The 23,069-nt window shown below is 35.3% G+C and overlaps 2 protein-coding genes and 1 long non-coding RNA gene across 4 annotated transcripts; 1 reads left to right on the plus strand and 2 right to left on the minus strand.

The window, feature by feature from the left end:
• The first annotated feature begins 1,891 nt into the window (after window positions 1–1,891).
• LOC111810134 (protein STICHEL) lies at window positions 1,892–8,448 on the plus strand. Its single transcript, XM_023696716.2, has 6 exons — window positions 1,892–4,555; window positions 4,657–4,876; window positions 5,511–5,993; window positions 6,721–7,438; window positions 7,970–8,051; window positions 8,154–8,448. The coding sequence occupies exons 1-6, from the start codon at window positions 2,462–2,464 to the stop codon at window positions 8,247–8,249; spliced, it is 3,693 nt and encodes a 1,230-aa protein (XP_023552484.2). The 5' UTR covers window positions 1,892–2,461; the 3' UTR covers window positions 8,250–8,448.
• Window positions 8,449–9,542: 1,094 nt separating this feature from the next.
• On the minus strand, window positions 9,543–18,293 carry ISPD (Nucleotide-diphospho-sugar transferases superfamily protein). 2 transcript variants are annotated; one of them, XM_087117710.1, is made up of 13 exons: window positions 18,111–18,293; window positions 17,774–17,850; window positions 17,575–17,646; window positions 17,370–17,425; window positions 16,353–16,432; window positions 16,170–16,252; window positions 15,754–15,831; window positions 14,906–14,974; window positions 12,600–12,668; window positions 12,456–12,502; window positions 10,050–10,140; window positions 9,852–9,925; window positions 9,543–9,710 (listed from the first exon to the last, which is right to left on the minus strand). In XM_087117710.1, the coding sequence occupies exons 1-12, from the start codon at window positions 18,250–18,252 to the stop codon at window positions 9,869–9,871; spliced, it is 921 nt and encodes a 306-aa protein (XP_086973836.1). In that variant the 5' UTR covers window positions 18,253–18,293; the 3' UTR covers window positions 9,543–9,710; window positions 9,852–9,868. The 2 variants fall into 2 exon arrangements, with proteins under 2 accessions (XP_086973836.1, XP_023553465.2); XM_023697697.2 differs by having other exon boundaries at window positions 9,543–9,925.
• Window positions 18,294–20,467: 2,174 nt separating this feature from the next.
• LOC147789394 (uncharacterized) lies at window positions 20,468–22,847 on the minus strand. The gene is made up of 3 exons (XR_015411763.1): window positions 21,709–22,847; window positions 21,523–21,612; window positions 20,468–20,751 (listed from the first exon to the last, which is right to left on the minus strand). It is a non-coding gene; the product is annotated as an uncharacterized LOC147789394 (long non-coding RNA).
• Between the last annotated feature and the right edge of the window lie 222 nt (window positions 22,848–23,069).

The following is a 23,069-nucleotide window of genomic DNA, read 5'->3' on the forward strand; positions in this document are numbered from 1 at the left end:
AAAAAATATTTGATGTGTCAGTAAACTTTCAATTATATGTCTAATAGCTTTTTTAGTGTACAAAAGGTCCCCAAGTATCCTTTGCATATACTCGAGCTCTCGACGTTTGTTGGCCGACACATTTTATTTTATTTAACTGGCTCGTTATTTTGTGTAATGTAGAGTATGAAATTTCGAACCTCCGACCCTAACCGTTGAAAATAATAACCGATGATTTTTAAAAAATATAAAAGTTTTACCTTATTTGATTGCATCCTTTAAATAGAACAAATGATCTTATTTAATGGAGTGTTAATTAAGGAAGCAAATTAAAATTAGTCAATGTTAATCACTAATAAAGTGATTTTCTTTATTTAAAAAATATTATATAGTCGCCAATTAATTAATTAATTAATTTATTTATTTTATGAAAGTTTCAAAAATGCTTTTTTTTTTTACTTTTAAAATTATTTAAAAATACATTTAATTCACCTTTAAATAAATAAATAATAAAAAAAAAAACACATTACCACGTTACAAAAATACCTATAAATGTTCAAATTAACATTTATTTTTAGAATTTTAATTTTTTTTTTGTCTGAGATGATCTATGAAATGCAGACAGTCTATTTTCGTACATATTATGACAATAACTTATTTTATAAAGATTAAAACTATTCACGCTAATTTTAAAATTTCATGCTTTTTTTTAATATCGTACTAATAATAATATTTTTAATTTTAAAAAAATGATATTAATAAAACTTTTTAAAAGTTTAATGGTTTTTTCGAAATATTATTGAAAATTGAAAATACTAACAATTTTCATTTATTTTTTAATTTTTTTAATTAAATGATATGAGTAAAACTTACTAAAATTTAAAAATATTTTTTAAATAAAGTACCAAATTTAAAATATTTTTATTTTAATCACAAATTGGTAATGAGTAACAATTTTAAAATTATAATTTTATCCCATTTTTTAAAGCTGAATAAAATTTACGTTTTAATTTTTAATTTTTTTTTTTTTGTTGACACCTATTTTTAAAGGTTAAAAGTTCACAAAAAAAAAAAAAAAAAAAAAAAAAACAATAATAATTCAATATTTGGTACATAATAACCTATTATTGTAATTATTTGTAATTATTATTAATATTAATATTATTTGAAATATGTAGACATTCTTTTTTGAGATAATTGAAATAAGTCAATATAAGGTATAAATTATTGGAGTGGGTATATTAATTATCATAAAGTACTTTACCAAATAATAATTAGAAATTAAAACACTTCTGTCACAATCCAAAAAAAAAAATTATAAATTTATTTTTTAAAATAAAAATAAAATCATTTAGTATATTTTTTATTGCAGAAAATTTAATTTACCCTAACCATGGTTAATATACTTATTTTAATAAAAACCCGAGCATTTAGCTTTTAAAGTGAACGGATGAAGTCTACTTCATAGTCGAGCAAACTTCATCGAACAAAATAGCTAAAGTTTGAAATTTTTTAATAATAAAAGAACAAAAATAAATTTGTCAAATCAATAATTGAATTAAATATCTTCTCCTCCTCTTTTTTCATTTCTCCCACCCTACTCTTAGCCTCATCAACGAGTTTGAAGGTCGGGATATGTCCAACTCAAATACAATCCGACGTCAACTCAAAAGTCAAAATTTGGATCAAACCGATTTATTCATTGAATTGGACATGCATCACCATTTAAAGACGTCTCATGAATATCCTAATTTTTAGTTAAATATAATTTTTTAAAATGGGTTAAAAATTATTTTTAAATACCAATAATAAAAATACAAAAAAAAAAAAAAAAAAAAAAAAATTAAAAGTACAAATTAAATAAATTTGAATAACATTTAATTATGAAATTCTAAAAACTTTTTAGTAAGGGAGGTGGTCACCTTGCTCCTTTTTGTATCAATCAAAATCAATGGCGGATGGCAAAGGAAAAAGGGTAATGGCAGTGTTCTTTATTGACTCCATTTTTAGCTCAAATCACTAATCAAGCTCCCATTGTTGGAGAGAGAGAGAGTGCGAGGAACCAATCAACCGCACCCTGTTTGGAGGGAGTTTCCATTCTTCGATTTCTTCGATTTCTTCGATTTCTTCAATTTTCTTTTCCTGTTCTCTCTCAAAATCGTACTCATAAGCTTGTTTTTGAGCCCTAAAATCAGAGCTGCATTTTCCTTCCCTTATCTCTCTCTCTCTCTCTCTCTGTTATTGTCTTTGTCAGATCTCTGTTTTGGCTGCTGATTGTATTCATGTTCTTGTATGATATGAATACTGTGTGAGCATTTTGTGTGATTTTGTTCTTCTTCTGTTGTTGTTGTTGTTGTTACTTCTTGTTAGTTAACATGTTTGATTGATGAAATGGAAATGTGGATGTGATCATGCATTTGTAAATGGTTTCGAGTTCGTTCTGTTGCTAATCGGTGTTTTGAGTTCTACAAGTTGAGTGATAATGGCGGAAGTTCGAGTTTCTGATCCTAGTAAGCTCCACTTGAAAAAGGAGCTTACTCAAATCCGGAAGGCTGCTCGTGTTTTGAGGGATCCTGGTACTACATCGTCTTGGAAGTCTCCGCTTAACTCATCTAGATCTGTAATGGATGCTGTAACTGCAACTGCCGCTGTGGCAGCGGCTGGAGCTTCTTCTTCTTTGAACAAGAACTTGGACGCCATTGTTCCTCTACGAAACGAAAATCGGACTCCCAAGGACAAGAAGATATACCTCTACAACTGGAAGAGCCATAAATCATCAAGCGCAAAGAGTTCAACCTTTCAGAACGAAGATCGTGATCGCAACGACGATGCTAATGATGAGTCGCATTCAGTTCCGGGGATCAGTATTGATGATAGCTTGAGTGATGCTCGAAATGGAGGCGACTCGAAGAGCGATACCTACTTGGGAGATCTCTGTTCTTCAATGGTCTTCAAGTGCGGTGATGCAAATCTCGTGTCATACAGCAGACCATCGGCCAAACGGGCTTCTGCATTCAAGAAGAAGAATAAGAAACATGGTTCCCATTTAGATGTTTTGTCTAGACATCAACAAAAGGGTCCTATTCTTGGTAGGAAATTGCTCGAGGGCCATCCTTCGTTGTCTATTAATTTCAGCCAGGATGACTCGATCGAGCAGTCCGATGACACCGAAGATTACTCTAATTCAGAGGACTTCAGACGATATTCTCCGGCGTCTCCTTTACTGTTGAAGCTGAAGCACAAAAGTCTCCATCCATCTTCTAAGTTATTGAGAAACAGTCGAAAAGAGGATTCTTCTTATTCTTACAGCACCCCAGCATTGTCTACTAGTTCTTATAATAGGTATGTTAATCGAAATCCAAGTACTGTTGGGTCTTGGGATGGCACCACGGCTTCTATTAATGATGCGGATGATGAAGTTGATGATCCATTAGATTTTCCTGGTCGTCAGGGATGTGGTATTCCTTGCTATTGGTCAAAGAGAACCCCAAAGCATAGAGGAATTTGTGGAAGTTGTTGCTCTCCTTCACTTTCTGATACCTTGAGAAGGAAGGGAAGTAGCATTTTGTTTGGTAGTCATTCTATATATTCTAGGCGCAAATCGAGTAAACGAAGACTTGCTTCAGGAAGTGCTCGAGGGGTCCTCCCATTGCTTACCAACAGTGCAGATGGAAGAGGTGGTTCCTCAATTGGAACTGGGAGGAGTGATGATGAACTCTCTACTAACTTTGGGGAGCTTGATTTGGAGGCCCTGAGTCGATTAGATGGACGGAGATGGTCGTCTAGTTGTAGGAGCCACGAAGGGCTAGAGATTGTTGCTTTAAATGGGGAAGTAGAGGGGGGAGGTACACCAGAGAGTACAAGAAGTTTCAGTCAGAAGTATAGGCCGATGTTCTTTAATGAATTGATAGGTCAGAATATCGTGGTGCAGTCACTTATAAACGCTATCTCAAGGGGTCGGATTGCTCCTGTTTATCTTTTCCAAGGTCCAAGAGGTACTGGAAAAACAACAGCGGCAAGAATTTTCGCTGCTGCATTGAGTTGTTTAGCCCCTGAGGAAAATAAGCCATGTGGGTACTGCAGAGAATGCATTGATTTCATGTCTGGCAAACAAAAGGATCTCTTGGAAGTGGATGGAACAAATAGGAAGGGAATGGATAGAATTAGATACCAATTAAAAAAGCTATCATCTGGACCATCTTCTGTGTTCTTCAGATACAAAGTTTTTCTCATTGACGAATGTCATTTGTTGCCCTCTAAGGCATGGCTCACATTTCTCAAACTATTTGAAGAACCCCCCCAACGCGTTGTCTTCATATTTATAACTACTGATCTTGACAGTGTACCTCGTACCATTCAATCAAGGTGTCAGAAGTACATATTTAACAAAATAAAAGATTGTGACATGGTGGAAAGACTGAAAAGAATCTCTGCTGATGAGAACCTTGATGTTGATTTGGATGCATTGGATTTGATAGCTATGAATGCTGATGGTTCCCTTAGAGATGCCGAAACTACATTGGAACAGTTGAGTTTGTTAGGGAAAAGGATAACGACATCTCTGGTTAATGAACTGGTGAGCTCAATCCCGCTTCTTTGCTTTTGCTTTCATGTTACCTGGTCGGTTTGATTCGTTCTATTATTTAAACTATTGCTTCGTGTTTTCTTCTCTCATAGGTTGGCATCGTTTCGGATGAAAAATTGCTTGAGCTTTTAGCATTAGCAATGTCATCAAACACTGCCGAGACAGTTAAAAGAGCAAGAGAGCTGATGGACTCTGGGGTTGATCCGCTAGTTTTGATGTCTCAACTTGCCAGCCTGATTATGGACATTATAGCTGGAACTTACAACATTATTGATACTAAGGATAGCGCCTCAATCTTTGGTGGACGCAGTTGTGAGTATGAATCCCTTTAATTTATAACTCATAGCACTCAATCTTTTGCACCATTTTCTGATGTTAAATCAGAATTGTATGATGTCCTAGTGTTTTGATGTCACGGGTAGTAAAGCTTGTACATAAGGCTCCTTGTGAGATCCCACGTCGATTGAAGAGGGGAACGAAATATTTTTTATAAGGGTGTGGAAACCTCTCCCTAGTTGGCACGTTTTAAAAACATGAAGGGGGAGCCAGAAAGGGAAAGCCCAAAGAAGATAATATCTGCTAGCGGTGGGCTTGGGCTTGGGCTGTTACACTCCTACTTTTTGGGTTGTCCCTCCATTTTCAGGCCGTTGGATGGTCAGTTTTCAACGTGAATTTCCGTTTCTTCCAGATACTGAAGATTGCTTATTTAGCTTTTAGCCTCTTGGTGGTGTCATACTTGCAATAAATTCTTTTGTTATTATCCAATTGTGTTGATTCACAATGATAGTAAGAGTTTTTGTGACCCACTTTTTTTGGAACGTTGATGATGTCCCATCAAATTTCCTTGTTGATATTGATCTAGTAAATAGGTATTACAGATGTTGTGGAGAATGCTTCATTTTTTTTTTTTTTTAATTTGACGTTGTATCTTTGGGCCTTCCTTCAGTGAGCGAAACAGAAGTGGAAAGATTAAAGCATGCTCTGAAGTTTCTTTCAGAAGCTGAGAAGCAGTTGAGAGTTTCCAGTGAGCGTTCGACCTGGTTCACAGCAACGCTGTTGCAACTTGGTTCCATAACTTCTCCAGATTTCACTCAGACAGGCAGCAGTAGAAGACAGAGCTGCAAGACAACTGATGGTGATCCATCAAGCACCTCAAATGGGAAAATTGCCTACAAACAAATGTCATTGGCTCAACTTATGCCTCCAAAGCTAGGTTCGCCTGCATCGTCCACACATAAACAGTCCATTGAAGGTAAAGACATGTCGTTTTCACGTGAAGATGCAACTCTTAGAAATATGGTTTACAGATGCAAAAACTCAGAAAAGTTGGATAGCATCTGGGTGCACTGTATTGAAAGATGCCACTCAAAGACGTTGAGGCAGCTAATGTATGCTCATGGAAAGCTTCTATCCATCTCAGAATCTGAAGGTAACGACCAGATACTAAACCTTTGAAATTATGCCAATTTTCTATGTGAATTCGAGGTCTTGGTGTGAGATCTCACATCAATTGGAGAAGGGAACGAAACATTCCTTAGAAGGGTGTGGAAACCTCTCCCTAGCAAACACGTTTTAAAACCGTGAGGTTGACGACGATACGTATCAGGCCAAAGCAGACAATATCTGCTAGCGATGAGTTTGGACTGTTACAAGGGCAGTGTGTCAGCGAGGATGTTGGCCCTGAAGGGGGAGTGAATTGTGAGATCTCACATGGGTTGAAGAGGAGAACGAAGCATTCCTTATAAAGGTGTGGAAACCTCTCTCTAGCAAACACGTTTTAAAACCGTGGAGCTGACGGCGATACGTAACATGTCAAAGCGGGCAATATCTACTAGCATGGGGTTGGTCTGTTAGACTCACAAAGTTAACATTTGACAAAAGTGCACTTTTAAAAGCTGAAAGTTTATTTTATTGATACGGGCCGAAGTTTGTCTGGGATTTCATCGACATGGACATGGCACTTTGTTTATTATCTGCTGTCTTCTGGAATTGACCCTTTCTTTCTTTCACTTGATTGGCAGTTTTAACTACTTCTGCTATACTGCTAGAACTAAAAGCTTAAGCTTGAGCGCTTTCTGAAAACTTGGCTTTTAACGTACTATTGTTACTCTCTATCTTGTTTCTTTATATCTCTGCTGAATTTCTTCTGCTTGCAGGTACCCTTATAGCTTACGTTGCCTTTGAGGATGCAGATATCAAATCCAGGGCTGAAAGATTTTTGAGCAGCATCACAAATTCTATGGAGATGGTTCTTAGATGCAATGTAGAGGTTAGGATCATTTTGTTACCAAATGGTGAGACTTCTATTAATGGTATGGCTGCAGCCAAGTTGTCCGAAGGTGTAGAACCCAAACCGGTCGATAAAGAACGAAAAGCTGCCAATCTTAATGAGATGGAGGGCTATTCTAACAGCTCTTTGATGCTGGATGCAACATATCAATCAGTCTCTGATTCGTCGCAGCTACAAACCGAAAGCAACAACCACAACCACAAAGATGGTTCAAGGGATAGGAGACAAGAGATCCCAATGCAGAGAATAGAATCAATTATTCGTGAACAAAGGTTGGAAACTGCCTGGTTACAGGCCATGGAAAAAGGCACTCCTGGATCTTTGAGTCGTTTGAAACCTGAGAAGAATCAAGTCCTGCCTCAAGATGGTTCATACTATAAAGATCAAATGGAAGAAATGAATTCAACAGGGGACTCCTCGCTGAAATGGGAAGATGAATTAAACCGTGAACTTAAAGTGCTGAAGGTTAGTGATGATATGATTGCCCAGAAGGAGCAGGTTGGCAGGCTGGTGGACCGCTATGCCATCTCCCCAAGTATACTGCACGATGGCAACATGGTGGCAAATTCAAACAAGGATAACCTGTGAGTTTCTCTAGTTTATTATAGAATTATGAGATTTTCCTACCTTGAATTTCAATACTTTTTTATCGCAAACTAAGAGTATAGGATGAACGGTGAGATACCTCATTGGTTGGGAAGGGGAACGAAGTATTTTTTATAAGGGAAACCTCTCTCTAGCAGACGCATTTTAAAAACTTCGAGAGAAAAGCCGAAGGGAAAAATCCAAAGAGAGCAATATCTGCTAGCGGTCGGCTTGGATTGCTACAAATGAATTGTGATATCCCACATTGGTTGAAGAGGGGAACGAAGCATTCTTTATAAGGGTGCGGAAACCTCTCCCTAGTAAACGCATTTTAAAAACCTTGAGGGGAAACCCGAAAGGGAAAGCCCAAAGAGGACAATATCTATAGCGGTGAGTTTGGACTATTGCATGAACAATGTAAACTCTGATACTCATGCATATTTGCATGGGATCGTCATCAAAGTTCATCCTAAATGATCACCGACTCTTCATTTTAACAAGATATATGCCCCTAATTGTTTTAAACACAGGGGATACGAGTCAAGTTCAGCAGCTGGTGGTTGCAGCGGAATGTTCTGCTGGAATAACAGCAAACCCCATAAAAGGGGAAAGGTAATTTTCACAATCCACTTTCCCTTTTCTTTTCAACATTTGATATGTGATATTAAGTTGGTAAGTCATAGGATGAATGTGTGTTCTGTTGGTGACAAACAGGTAAGAACGAACCATGTTCGATCTCGAAATGGAAGATTTTCACTCTTTGGGGAGTGTGGGAAGTCGAGGAACTCGGGGAGCCGATTTAGTAGATAAAACATGATTGTGATGCTGATTTTGTCTGTGTTTTTTGGGTACCATTCTTTTATATGGTCATGGATGAAAGGCAGTAGTGGTTAATGTAAAGCTCTCATTAATGTATTGGGTGAAGTTATGATGCATACATACTATAAGGCCTCATCCTGATTTAATTGAACCAATAAATGCTTAGTAATGAACATTGGAATATGCCTAATTGGGGGAAGCTTTAGTTCTCAACTACAATTTAAACTGAAATTTCACTATCTTAATAGAATATATATACTCTTTTTGTTTAATTAAAAATAGAAATTCTAGAAATGCATTTTTTTTTTCTTTTTTTACCCTTATTGCTAAAAAAGGTCATTTTCTATTTAAATTCTAATTAAACAAAAAGTAATTCTAGAATTTCGATTAAAAAGGTCAAATAAAAATGAGCTATAATAAAAATTTGACCTTTTAAATGGAAAATAATGAAACATCTTTCTTTTGGAGGGAAAATATTTAACAAAAATTTCTAAATATTTTATTTTATTTGAAAAAATGGTAGATTTTATTTATTTATTTTATTTTATTTTATTTTCTATCCGAAGCCATGTGAAATCTTTCACACAACTGACAAGAAACAGAAGAAAATTTGTCCTTATGGAATAACAAATCTGCCATCTTAGATTTTTTTTCAGGCCATTTTCTGAAGGTGTTTTTAAAGCTTTTTTTTTTTTAATTTAATAAATTGCATTACAAAAAAAAAAAAAAAAAACAAGGCATTTATTGTACTTTGAGGAAGCAATCATTTGGACAGAGATGTCGCAACCGCCAAACATCAAATATGTTTTTACAAAATAATAACAATAACAATAATGGATTTTGTAATAAATATGACTGAGCAAGAAAAATTTTAACCATGAAAAAGAAAAAATAGGTCTGCATATATATATGCATGTATATATACACACACACATACATATGTATTAATAATAAATTATAAATTTAATTTAAATTAAATTATTAAATTTTTTTAAAAAATTATTAAATATTTAAATATGTCTAAAAGGTATTTTTGACGTATTTAAATTTTTGATAGTTTCGTAAATTTTTTTTAAAATATCAAATATGTCAAATACCTACTTAACATGAAAGTCTATTAAATATTTTTTTTTTGAAAACAAAGTGTCTAATCCATTCTTAAATTTAAAATATATATATATATATATATATATATATGATGTTTTCTAATAAGTTCCTGTCTAATTTGTTTTAAAAAATGTTCGAATTAAAATTTTAAAAATTTATTAGTTAAAGTTAAAAGAGTTCAAAATCTATAAAAGGTATAAAGTTTTGAACTAAATGGATACAAATCCAAAAGTTCTTAGAGATTAAACATGTAATTTAATACAATAGAAATCGAAACAAGATTTATCGGATACTCATTCCATCTAGCTTCGCCTCTATCTCGTCAACACAACCATTCATGCTCGAACTTGTATTTCAGAAGCCGACATCATGCTCATTGACATTATGACATAATTGAATTTTGAATTACATCATTTCTACTTCAGAAATGGGGAGAAAATAATAAGGTATTTTGATTATTTAGAGGTCAGGATAATAGTTATTTAGACCTCTCAAGAAGACTTTCACGAACTCAAATTCAATATTCTCTCTGCAAGTAATAAATCATCCGGTGTTGTTACCTGCAAAGAGGCAGCTCTTTTATTACCGGACAGTTTTGGATAACAAACTTTACTTTCTCTATATAAGAAATTCAAATCAAATGGATGGATCCTAAATGTATGATATAAGATTCTTATTGAATACCTTGATATTGGTATAAGACCCTTCAGTTATGAGCACGGGATGTTTCAAGTGCTCCACAATGGAAACGTCGTCTGTTACTTCCAAGCCGTTCCTGATGGAAAAACGGTAGCGTGTTTGTTCATAAAAACATATATCATTAGATAGCAGCAAGGAAGCTTTATCAATGAAATATTGACACTTATGAAGATCGTTGGGAGAGAACCCACATCAACGAATCTAGGGGTTGATCATGAGTTTATAAGAAATACATCTCTGTTGCTATGAAGTTTTTTGGGAAACCAGAAGCAAAGTCAAGAGAGCTCATGCTCAAAGTAGACAATATCATACCATTGTGGAGAGTCGTGGTTCCTAACCGACACAATATGTCTATTCTTTAGATATCAACTTCATTCGCATGATTGTTGATAAACGGACCTCCCGCCTCATTTAGCTAGGTGGAAGGTTGTGCCTAGGTCTTGAGAGGAAGGTTGCCTGGGGTCAGTAGGTATTCCCATAGGAACAATAAACCTTTCTAAACGTGATACTTCTGGTAAGTTCCCTTAACAACCAAATGTAATAAAGTCAAAAGGTGATCTTTATTGCTTTCTTTCTCGAATCTTAGGGGATCTTCCTTCAAATCTTGCTCTAATTTCTCAATTCTTCTAGTAAAATACTTCTTTCTAAAGCTCCCCAGGGAAGCCCAAATAAGAGAAAGACAAAGTATCAATCTTGCAACCAAAACTTCTAGCATACCATTTCAGCACCTCGTTCTCAACATTAACATTGATAATAGCAGTCTTAGCTAGATTAAGAGAGACAGAAGCATGGAGAAACAAAGTTATTAAGGCCCAACAGTTTTTCATAAAAATAACCTGATTTGGACAAAAATTATTGTATCATCAGCATATTGTAGGGGGGAAATTTAAATATCATTCCTTTCAACTAAAAAGTCTTCGAGGATTCTACGCTGGCAGAAGTATTGAATTAACTAAGAAGGGAGAGAGAATCCCCTTGTCTCAACTCTCCTTTAGTCTCAATTTTACCTCTCGTCTCCCATTTATCATAACCGAGAAGTTTGCAGTGGACAAGCAACCCCAAATCCAGTTTCTCCACCACTTAGTGAAGCCTTTTTTTATCAAGCACCAATCAAGGTAAACACATGTCCACTTTGTCATAAGCTTTTTCATAATCCAATATGAGGATACGACCATCCCACATCGGTTGGGGAGGAGAACGAAACACCCTTTATAAGAGTGGAAACCTCTCCCTAGCAGATGGGTTTTAAAAAACCTTGAGGAGAAGCCCGAAAAGAAAAGCCCAAAGAGGACAATATCGGCCAGGACCGTTACAACCAGCCTTCTTGATATGAACCAAGAAATCTCAATTATACGATATGAACTCGAGGGAAGTTGTGAAGAATGTGGTTCAAATTACTACAACCAGTCCTCTTGATATGAACCAAGACATCTCAATCATACAATATGAACTTGAAGGAAGTTATGAAAAATGTTGTTCAAATTACCACCCGTTAAAGCCAAGTTCTATTAAAATTGAACTCAAGTTACAATCAATTTCACATTAACAAGAATCAAGTCTAATTTATATAATAAGGACTTCAAGATACTTCAACTTCAAATGTGGCTTTATTTATACTTAGATAGTTACAAATTTATGATAGATGATTAAAATCTAGATTTATGGTGTTACATTAATGTATTTTAAGTTTTAAGACTTTTTATTTATTTTTAGGTTATATTTACATAATGGCTAATTACGGTAAAAAAGTACGTTACAAACTCTTGACATGTCTCAGGTAAGGTTAAGGGTTTCATTTTGAGGCAGTATAAAACCATGCATGTTGTCTTTGTAGAGTAGACTTGGAAATGTAGTAAAAAGAGCATTTTTGCTTTCCTTTAGTAAAGAGAAACTATAGTTTAGATTGCAGGTTTAGTCTTCACTCTTAAGAAGCAATGAGTAGGTAAAGATAACATACATGGCTGGTGGGCATGTGACACCCGAGTAAAAGAGGGGTGCATGAATGAATTGAGACCACATCTGAATGAAAGCGATCCTAAGTAGGATGACTAAGAAAAACTTAAAAGGAAAGGAAAGTTACTATCTATACCAACAAAGTGCACCTTTCTTTTCCGTGGCTCAATCATAGGAACTTCATGGTTAAGTGTGCTTTACTTGGAACAATTCTATTTCCAGTGACCTAGGAATTTTCCTAGGATTGAGGACCATGTCTTGCAGCCCTCAAAATAGTTTATTAGTTTCCTAGGATTGAGGACCATGTCTTGCGGCCCTCAAAATAGTTTATTAGCTCTCCTTCCGACCATGTCTCTCAACTAGTCCAGTACTAGAAAGTGTGGCTATCGTGTTTCCTTATAGATAAGGCGAGAAAATAAATGAAGAATCAATAAATACCTGTTCACAAGCTCAAACCCTTTCCTAAGCAACTCAGGCTCAATAACCTGTAAAAAGCGATGAAATGCTAAATTAATCTGCATGTGTTAAATCCTAACAGATTCCACAAAGATAGCACGTCATATATGCAAATAGTCAGCAAACCTGCGGAGTTTGCATTTCCCAAAGAGTTTTCCTGTCCAAGGTTCTTTGGACATAACGATCATCATTCGCCTGAAAAATAATTGGAGAATTGTTAAGAAACGGCAACAAATTGTAACACAATTGAAATACTCGCAATACGAGTAAATGACGTATCTATATAGTTACTACAGTGTGAGTAGCAACAGGATAGGCCTATCTGAAACTAGTCTACTTTTTTTTTGGAATAAAAAATATGCGTGACAAAATTCTTTTTTTTGGAGTCAAAATTTTTGTCTAATATTTTTGCTTCTTATAGTCATACCTCCCTCGTTGTAAATTGGGAAGTTTTTTTTCGTAAGTATCATAGATAACACATCTCTTTTGTAAATTTCTGAAATTGTCTCTCATTAAAAATAAAATACTAAAAAATCTAAATGCACATTATTGCTTTAACAAAGTGACAGCGTAATAAAACAAAAGATTAGAAATTCAAGAGGCTTCGTCAATGTAAAATGTAGAAAATTAGAAAGTGTAGAAGTGACAGCGTAATAAAACAAAAGATTAGAAATTCAAGAGGCTTCGTCAATGTAAAATGTAGAAAATTAGAAAGTGTAGAAGTGACAGCGTAATAAAACAAAAGATTAGAAATTCAAGAGGCTTCGTCAATGTAAAATGTAGAAAATTAGAAAGTGTAGAAAGATAACTTTTAAGAGTTTTTTTTTTAGTACCACTTTTAAGAGGTTCTTATATCTTCAATAGTCCCGAAGCAACCTATACTTCTGAGATATGCCCCATAAAATCTAATATAAGCCCATGCAGTAAGACAAATAATTAAGGAAAGATTAACGACCCTTAATAGAATGAAATTATAAAAGAAATGGGGAGCCGGGCAGGAGAACCAGGCCCCAGAACCAAGTTTAAAAAATCCTTCCATTGGCTAATTGAGAATTCAAACTATAATCGTTGAATGGGGGAACATCTTTACTCCAAGAAACAAAAAATAAAGATTCTCAACAAAATCTCAAATTGTCCATCATAGAGTAAAGATCGAGTATGTCTTTATCATTAAAAAATTACGTTGTTTCTTTCAAGTCAAAAAGGATAAAGGAATGATGAAATAGTGTGGAATGAATCTTTTTGTGACTTTTGAAGGGGGAGTCCAATTAATGTATGGGAAAGAAGAAGGTTGAGGTACACAGGAAGCACCACTATCCAATTAAAGATAGGAGCGAAGTCCCTAAATTTTTTAGCGTATGAGTAATCATGAAAGACATGGCTTTGTGTTTCAGCATCATTTCTGCAGAGGGAACGCCATCCAGGATAGATGATAAGCCAGAGAGACATCTATGTAGTACCATAAGTGTTTAAGCTTGTATTAAGATCCCACAAAAAGAAAACGTTAAATTTGAAGGATTTGAGGGTGAAGGCATGGTAGAATAAAGAAAATATGAAAATATTTAAGAAAGTATGGGAGTGAACAAATAAGAAAATATACATGGATGAATGCATTATTCAAAATAGTTTTGAGGGTGAGGACATGGTAGAAAAAGGTGAGGGTGAGCTTTTATTTTTTTCCCTCCGGATTGAACTGGACCAAGACAGAGAAAAAAAGGGTGATGGCATCTCTGAGTTAGTGAAAAACAAAACAGAGTGGCAAGGATAATTGACAGGACGTGGATTGATAGCGAGGTAGGTGGAGAGGAGGTACCAGGTAACAGAAGAATCTACCAGGCATAAAGCAAGCCAGAAGGTATGCAGATGGATAATACTTTTACTGACCAAGTTCAGTAAAAGTCCAGCCAAAGCAATAGAGAAGTTGGCAACTTATAAAATCAAATAAATCAGTTCAACTGAGTAGGTTGGGAGGACCTATTAGGCTTAAAATGACCAAACGAGTATGAAAACAAACAAAATATGAAGAGGGTGGTTTCAAACTCTGGCTTTAAGAAATTACTGGTTTGATTTTATTTTTTTAATATTTGTGAGTATCCAAGCCAACTTGCACATACCTCAATTAATCCCACGTGATAACCATCTGAGCCAGCTACATTTAGTTGCCAAGAAACTTCAGTCCTAAGATATTAACTTCTAGGATAATAGATGGTGGTTGGTTTGGTAACGTTTTAAAACAAGCCTTTGAAATGAGAATTCAATGCATTCTTCTTTTTCGAATGTGAAACCAACTATTGTGAAAGTAAAGCTGATTAGTAAAGCATAGCCCTTGATTTTTCATGTAATATACCTATGTTAGACAACTTCTAGAAAATAAAAGAAACCAAAGGCATCCAAAGGGGAATGATAATGATAGAATAAGTCCCAACATATACCTCTTTTATTGTAGCTTTAACAGGAACCCCAAGCACAGCAGCCCCATTCAGCCTAGCATCTTTGAAAACCTAGAAGCAAAGAATCAATATATCATTAAATGAGCCTAATCTAGGTTAAGTTCATAAGTTTTCAGAGAGAGCGTTGCAATAAAAGTCCTGATATACTCACAGACAGAATAGAACATAACGGTAAAATTTGCCAAATTTGCACATCTTCTACATGAAGTCCAATATTCCTAATTATGTATATGTATGTATGTATGTATGTCAAGCACTGCCTATCCCAAATTTTCTTTATTCCGACATGCTCATGTTAACGTTTACATCTCAAATATTTGATACAACTAAATCAAATGACTTCACATGAGAAATTATGTTTTTAATGACTTCAGACCATTCCATTTTCTATCAGCAACATAAAAAGTCGTTTTTTAAATTGAGAAACTGAGAAAACGAACAGTCTTTTATAAAGAATTGGATGCGATGATGGAAGGAAAATTATTATAGAACTTTTTGCAGTAAGATTCCTCACATGCAGCAACCAGCATTGGTCGTCTCGTTCCTATGGCCTTTAGGTTATCCCCACCCCACATGAAGTCCTTTTGGTTCCCTAAACCTATCAAGAAGAACTATTTATGGGAAGAACTCAATAAAGAAGTTCCAAAAGGAGTAGAAACCAAAAAACTTTATCCACACCCTTCATTCCTCCTGAAAAATTCTTCTGTTAATATTTTGCTGGCCATACCAAAATCTCGAAATCATTTATCATTAAATTATAATTTTGACATATATGACAAGCAACAAAAAAAGTACATGTTCCAGGTGATTAATAAGAATGAGAAAGCAACCTTTTGAATATCTCCTGCTAATACAAGAGGTCTGGCAGAATCATGGATGCACACAAGCTCTGCGTTCGAATCAATTGCCTGTGAATACAAATGGTAGCAAAAGGCTATAAGATAATGGGAGAAAAAGAAACAGCATGAGGCACAACATTATAAAAAAAAGTGAATTCATCCCGGAAAATCTAATGACATATCACATCAAACATCAAGAATCTGCATGATCCAAGTGTAACGTGCAGTTTTTAATATAATTGCTACTATATTATATTCCTTCCTTTGCTGTCAACTGGAAAGTGTTTTTATACATCCTTTGGCTGTTTTGCGAGAGTCTCCATGCCTTCTAATTCCTTTTGTTAATAAATCATGTTTGTCATCACCACCAGGAAAACAAAACAGAAAATTATGAGCGTCCACCTGACCTGAAGCCCACTGTACACGGAATCTTGTCTCTCCTTTCCTGGAAGTGTGAACTTGAGTTGAATATCAATCTTCTCTTTGACATCTAAGAGAAGAAAAAAATAAATTAATTAATGCATGAGCTGGAATACAAAGTGGAGGCATTTGGTGAGAGATAAAAAGAAAGAAAAAAACTTTAAAAAAACCTTCAAAAATATCCCGATAAGAAGGATCGCAAACCACAACGATTTCTTTAACCTCGATCATACGTGAGAAAGTGTACAAGCTGCATTAAGTCACCATTTAAGTGCTTATAAGCTTCAAAAGATGTGTCATAATAAACTAAAGGTTCGCAGAAGCTAGCTATCAAGCCTTAGGAGAGCGTCACTCGATAACTGCCCTTAGAAAAACCAAGTATGCAAGTATGAATCAGGTCAAAATCAGAAACTGTCAAATGAGATGTTTATGTGAGTTCTGTATTTTCCTTGACGGGAAAACCCTTAATTTAAAAAATGAAGGAAAACCTAGGCTCCTCTAAACATTTCTTCACATCATGGACAAACCTTCTATTCTTTTAAGCCACACCTTCGACAAAATAGCAAGCGTTGCATTTATCAAGAGGATTGTTGCCTTTTTTTAAAACGTATGGCTAAGTAAAGCTTGAAACAGGGATTACAAACACCATTCAGCCCAGCTGTGGAAGGCTAACCATGCCAGCAAATAGGTGTGCACAATCATTGTATTCCGTTTGGTAATTCACAAAAAATGCAGAACTAATCAAAATTAACTATAAAATGAGCATTGAGACCAATCGTACATGTGATTTGAAACTGATAGCCTCAAACAACTACTTAGACTGCAAGCACATCTCTTTATATCTTACCTTCGGCAGATACATATGTTTTCTTCTTCTTTTTTTTTTTTTTTTTTTGGCATGCTTGTCTAAAGAATATATTGATTGGAATCTATCTGATAATTTTTGGATGCACAATGTTCTCTAAAAAATTAGGAATGTCTCAGGCCAAATAGTTATTGGATTGATTAATTTCAAGTAAAGCCTCTCCTTGCTACGGACATACAGAAAAATGTTGCACCTAGACCAGAAACAGACCACAAATCATTAGGAAGCTTTAACTTCTTCAAATCCATAGAAATATGCAAGCTAAAACTGTCCATATGGAACTGTGAAAAACTGAACAAAGACATTTTAATTTATATTTTACCTGTACAACGCAATTGGTTGACCTAGAAGTGGAAGATACTGCTTTGGCATGCTTGCCTAATTGCACAAAGATAACAAAATTAGCATGCGTAGAAGTAAGATAATGAAGAAAATGGGTGGTGGCAAAATTTCACATACAATCCAAACATTTCTTGCATGCACATGAATATACAAGTAGTCAAATGATTAAATAATTAGAAACTCACACCCATCCTTTTTCCCTTGCCTCCAGCCAACAAAACAACAGAAACACTTTTCTCTTTCACAAATTCAGGCCCCTGAAGATTGTTAAAAGAGAAAATTTAAGAACATCGAACGAACAAGAACAAGAACAAGAAATAGTACAAGTGTAAGAAAGTAAACCACCCCCTGTACAATTTAGCAACAGGAATCCGTCTAACTTACATCCCCAACTTCAGCAGCGCTGCATTTGATCACCGATTTCAAAAACTTCTCATTCCGCTTAAAATTAAACTGAACGCCTGAGGAATTCCGAAATGAAAATATCCAAACCATCAAAATTATCGTCACAATAATATATAAACTACTAAATCGCTTCAGAAAACAGAGAAAACATTCAATGAATAGCCAATAAACCGGAAGCATTGTCCACTCCCTTCGATCATTTCCACTACAAGTAACAAAAATTCCTCTCAACTTACATGCACTTCAAAATCCAAACATGACCAAATTTCTTAGGAGCCAAACACAATGCAACAAACGAAAACTAGCTTGGACTGACCTGCAAAATGGAGGCTGGAATGAGAAATCGATGGCCGGATTTTAGCCGGAACTGTCCGCTGTTTGCTTGTGAATTCCTTGGAAGACGAAGAAGAAAATGTGAAGCTGCAATTAAGTCGAGGAAAATTGCTTACAGTTGCCATCTCTCTTTCTCTATCCACGCTTGACTGAGAAAACCAAGCGTGCAAAATGGAAGAATATTCTCCATATTACAGAAAATTAAAAGGGAACACAATTACAAAATTACCCCCTAATTAGCTGTTTTTTTTTTTTTTTTTTTTTTTTTTTAAATACTTTGTAACTTATTTATGTTTTGTTTTTGTCCCTTATCTTTAATTATTGTTCAATTTTTTCAAAAAAAAAAAAAAAATCTTAATTAATATTTCCTAAAATTATACTCATCAATTTTCAAATCAAATAAAATTTTATTAAAGTTCTCTCTTAAATTAGGGGTATACATCCAACCCGACAACCTAGACCAACTCAACCCGAACTATAACGGTTGAGTTGGGTTGAGTTGGGTTGAATTAGTTTTTCGAGTTAGCTTGGGTTCATTTTTCTAAACCCGAACTGATTCGGTTCGGTTTCGAGTTCATGGGACAAAACACTCAAGTTAACCCAATCCAAATAAATATATAAAATATACTAAGAAGTTTGTATTAATGATGAGTTTGCTAGAATGGTACTTTGTCCTCACTTAAAACACTCACACCCAAGTTTAATGTTTGTTTTGATAAAGCTGAGCTCGAAAGTCGTAGAAGTACCTCGCAATCTCTACATTAATTTAATTATATAATTTATGGTAGGTTTATTAATTATATTTTGAAACGGATGCATATAATGTTCCATATTCATAGATTATACATACATTTGAATAATTTTTACTCTCCTCCTTTAAATATAGAATTTTATTATTCAATTGATTTATAGCATCTAAAATAGTTGAAATTTTTTCTAAAAATTTAGGGATGCTATTTCAATTATAATATTTTTTTTAAGTTTAAGATATTTTTAGTTGTTTTTAATTTTATGTCAATGTTAAACTATGTTAATATGTTACAATTTTAGTCGTTGTTCTGGATTAAATTTTTTTTTTTTTTTTTTGAATAATTATAGATTGATTTGTGTTTGTTTGTGAACTTTTAATTATCTTTTATTTAAGATGGTATCTGAATAACTATAAATTGTAAATAAATAAATAAATAAATAAATTAAACAACTCCAATCCAACCCAACCAGAACTTTTGGTATGGTTAACTTTTAATTGTTAACTTGGGTTGTGAAATTTTTTTGAGTTGAATTGGGTTACCAATCTAACCAACCCAAATTTTTGGGTTTGGTAAAAAAAATCTCTAACTCAACCCCAATCACGTACACCACTGTCTCAAACCTTCTTTTTTTTTATAACTTTGAACACCACTATACTGTAATTACATTTATTTTGTATTTAATTGTGGTATTGTTAACTTTTAATTCCATTTTAATTTGACTTTCTTATTTATATTTTATTTATTTGCTTTCTTCTTTGTCTTTTTAGTCACGGTCTAAAATCTGAAAACTCGAAAATCGTGTAATAGTCATGGACATATAAATTTAGTCACTTAGTCTCCCAACAATACACGAGAAAGGGCTAAATAAGTGTTGAACTTAATACATGAAAAATAGTTAACTTACTCGGCCACTAGAATAAATGTCACTCACAGAATTTCATATAAATAAAAAATATTTCAATAATTTTACTTTTTTTTTTTTTTTTTTTTTTTTTTTTTTTTTTTTTTTTGTTGGTTAGTTTTATTAAGTAAAATTATTAGAATAATTTATTTATTTTTAAATATATTCACAATTAATTATTAAAAAATAAATATGTCATGATTTTATAATGTAATTTTTAAATAAGAGTTAAAAAGGAAAACCAGAAAAAAAAAATGAGAAAATGAACCAATCATCACCTCTAAACACAAATAATGGCAACTTTTAAAATAATTAATTATCTTTCCCTTTTAAAATAATGAATTATCTTTATTTTTCTATATTTGTAAAAGGTAAATTACTAATTAAGATATTAATTAAATAATTGACAATTACGAAAGGATTAATTTTAAATTATCAGATAATATTTTTAATTAATTTTTTTAACCACACTCCTATAATTTTACTAGACTATTAACCGGATAAACTTTAACTTATTGTATTATTAATTCATTAATCAATTAATATATTTTATAAAATATTAATTAATAGTTTAAATAAATAATTTATTAGGTTAATATATGTTACCGTATAAATAATGTAACGACCCTAAAATTTCCACATATCCAGAGTCGCCACTAACGTCTCATGCTCATCTCTAATGCAGAATAAAAATCTAAGCATGCTCATCTTTATTAGCGGAAAAATTTAAAAGTTCAGAATACATTAAAACATTGGAAAACACTGCCGGACTTACGTGTTTCAAATATCGTGCTGGAGTTCAAAAAGATAAAATAAACCGATTACAAATTAATTAATTAATATAAATGAATGAAATGCAAACGCCCTATCCTAACCAAGACTAGGAATTAAATATGCAACTATCCTATGCACGCGCCACAGTCTCTGATCACGATGCCACCGTCAACCGTACATGGGAGCCTTGCCTTTACCTGAAAAACAATATGGCACACGGCCTGAGTATTTCTTCAAATACTCAGTAAGTGACCCCACTACAGGGGCCATGCTAATGCAAACACATGCAATCATGAATAGGGACCTATCTCTAATCATCTTAGGGGTGGCCTCCAGTCTCGGACAAATTGGATGTGTACTTCCCTACACACGACTCACACGTGCGAGTGTGAGTCCCCAGGGCGCTCGCACACCCCCTGGACCCTCTGGTCAAGCTAATCTGTAGCGACGTCCGGAGGTCAGCGGAACCCCATAGTGTCATGCGCCTCATGAACACCCTCATCTGTGTGCTTTCGCACCTGTGCGCATTCGCGCTCATCATAAGGTGCGCGTCCGCACTCATCATCTCTAGGGGAAGTAGCCCTATGCTTATGAACATACAAAATGCATGAGGTCCCTCTAGATCCATCGTAATGTCTCTTCTGATACAACCCTCTAGTCTCATCTCTTTGTTACTCTAGGTAACGCATATCGTGAATATTTATATTAATATCATTTTCATGCTCTTAGGGTTGTGTCCTACGTCGATCTAACGACATGATGCAATATGGCACTCATCATCATCTAGCATGCTCAATATGGAAAACATCATCATATTAAGGTAAAAATCATGCAATCATCATGCTCATCATAATGCCACAACGTGCGTCAAACATATTAAGCGCCACTCAACAAAATATGTATAAACTGGCACATATCATCAAGCATCATACAATTTATTTAGCCTATCCTATAGTAAGGCCACTTACTTGGTTGGCCTCGGCCGAAGTACTCCCTAAATAGCTAAACGTAAGCTCCCGTTCCGTGAGAGCTGCTTCCTACTTCGCTGGGTTTGTTTCCTATCACGCCGTTCACCACTTTCCGTTAGTATTTCACAATTAATTTACCTATAATTTAATAAATGTGAAATACGGCTCTAAAACGGCCTCGTATACCTTAATCGGGGCCGAAAACAGATCCGGGAGGGTCGAAACAGTGGAAACCGGGCTGAAAACAGGTGAGCCGAGCCGAACAGCCGCTGGAGCCGCCGGAGGAGCCGCCGGAGCGTCACCGGAGGGAGCCCGAGCCGTTTGCGCCGAGCCGAGCTGAGGACTGCCGCGCCGCTGTGTGACACGTGGCAGCAGCAGAGAAAGCCACGTCGGGCGGTAGTGTCGGGTCGAAGCGCGGGTCGGAGTCCGGTTCGGGTCGTGGTTCGGGTCGCGGGATGTGGAAGCTACTGGGCCAAGGCTAAACGTTGGGCCTCGGCTTACTGGGCTGGGCCGCAAGTGCTTGGTTTGCAGGCCGGCTCAATTGGACCGTGGGTCTAGTCTGGGTTGGTTCAACTGAACCGTAGCTTCTAGGCCGGTTTGAGGTTTGGGCTGCTGTAGTTGGGCTGGGCCGAAGGCAGAGGCCAAGGGAGGAACGGGCTGGCTCTCCCGGGTTCTGGGTTCGGGTTGACCCGAATCCGTGGATCTCGTCTTCCTTACCCGACTTTGGCCGATTTTCCGGCGAGCTTTCTCTCTCCTTCCCGCGGCTTTTCCGTTGCCGATTTCGGTCCTCTTCCTTCCCTTTTCCTCTTTGTTCGTCGTTCTTCTTTCCTTTTTGGGAGTTTTGCGGCCTAAAAGCTCCTAAAAGCCATAGATCTAAGAATCGATTAAGAAACCTAACTTTCCGACCTCGGTTACCGACGACGACGCTTACGAAATAACACAAAATGCACCTTGAGTTATTGTGCTTTCGTTAGGGATCTCTCTTACGGTAGTAACAGGTCGTTTGGTGTCGGTTTAAGGGTGGTTTGAGGGCTCGTCGGAGAAACTGGACACTCGCCGACGTTTGTCCGAACTCTCTCTCTCTCTCGAAATTTTCTCTCTTTTCTCCCTCTGCAGGCGTTCTGAAGATGCTGGGCTGAGGGTGGGCGTGCTGTGGCCGTTGTTTCTCTGCAGGCGTTCTGAAGATGCTGGGCTGAGGGTGGGCGTGCTGTGGCCGTTGTTTCGCGTGGGTTCCGCGAAACTCGGCGGTCGCCGGAAAACTCGCGGGTTTTCCGGCGACTGAGTTTCTTTTTCTTCTTTTTTTTTTTTTTTTTTTCTTTCTTTCTTTCCCGGGTCGTTACAAATAAACATAGTTGTATTGACTCTATATTAATTTAAGTAAATACAACCATGTTTATTTATATTAATTTATAATAATAGAATAATTTAATATATTAGGATTGTTATCTCTAGTTTTAATGTACTATTAATAATTATAAATTTAGTTCAAACAGGTTCGAAAAAAAAATTAAATGCGAACATAGAATATAATATATTTGAATATTTAA

Source organism: Cucurbita pepo, chromosome 14, assembly GCF_057944985.1.
Source record: "Cucurbita pepo subsp. pepo isolate OVF chromosome 14, ASM5794498v1, whole genome shotgun sequence".
NCBI lineage: Eukaryota > Viridiplantae > Streptophyta > Magnoliopsida > Cucurbitales > Cucurbitaceae > Cucurbita > Cucurbita pepo.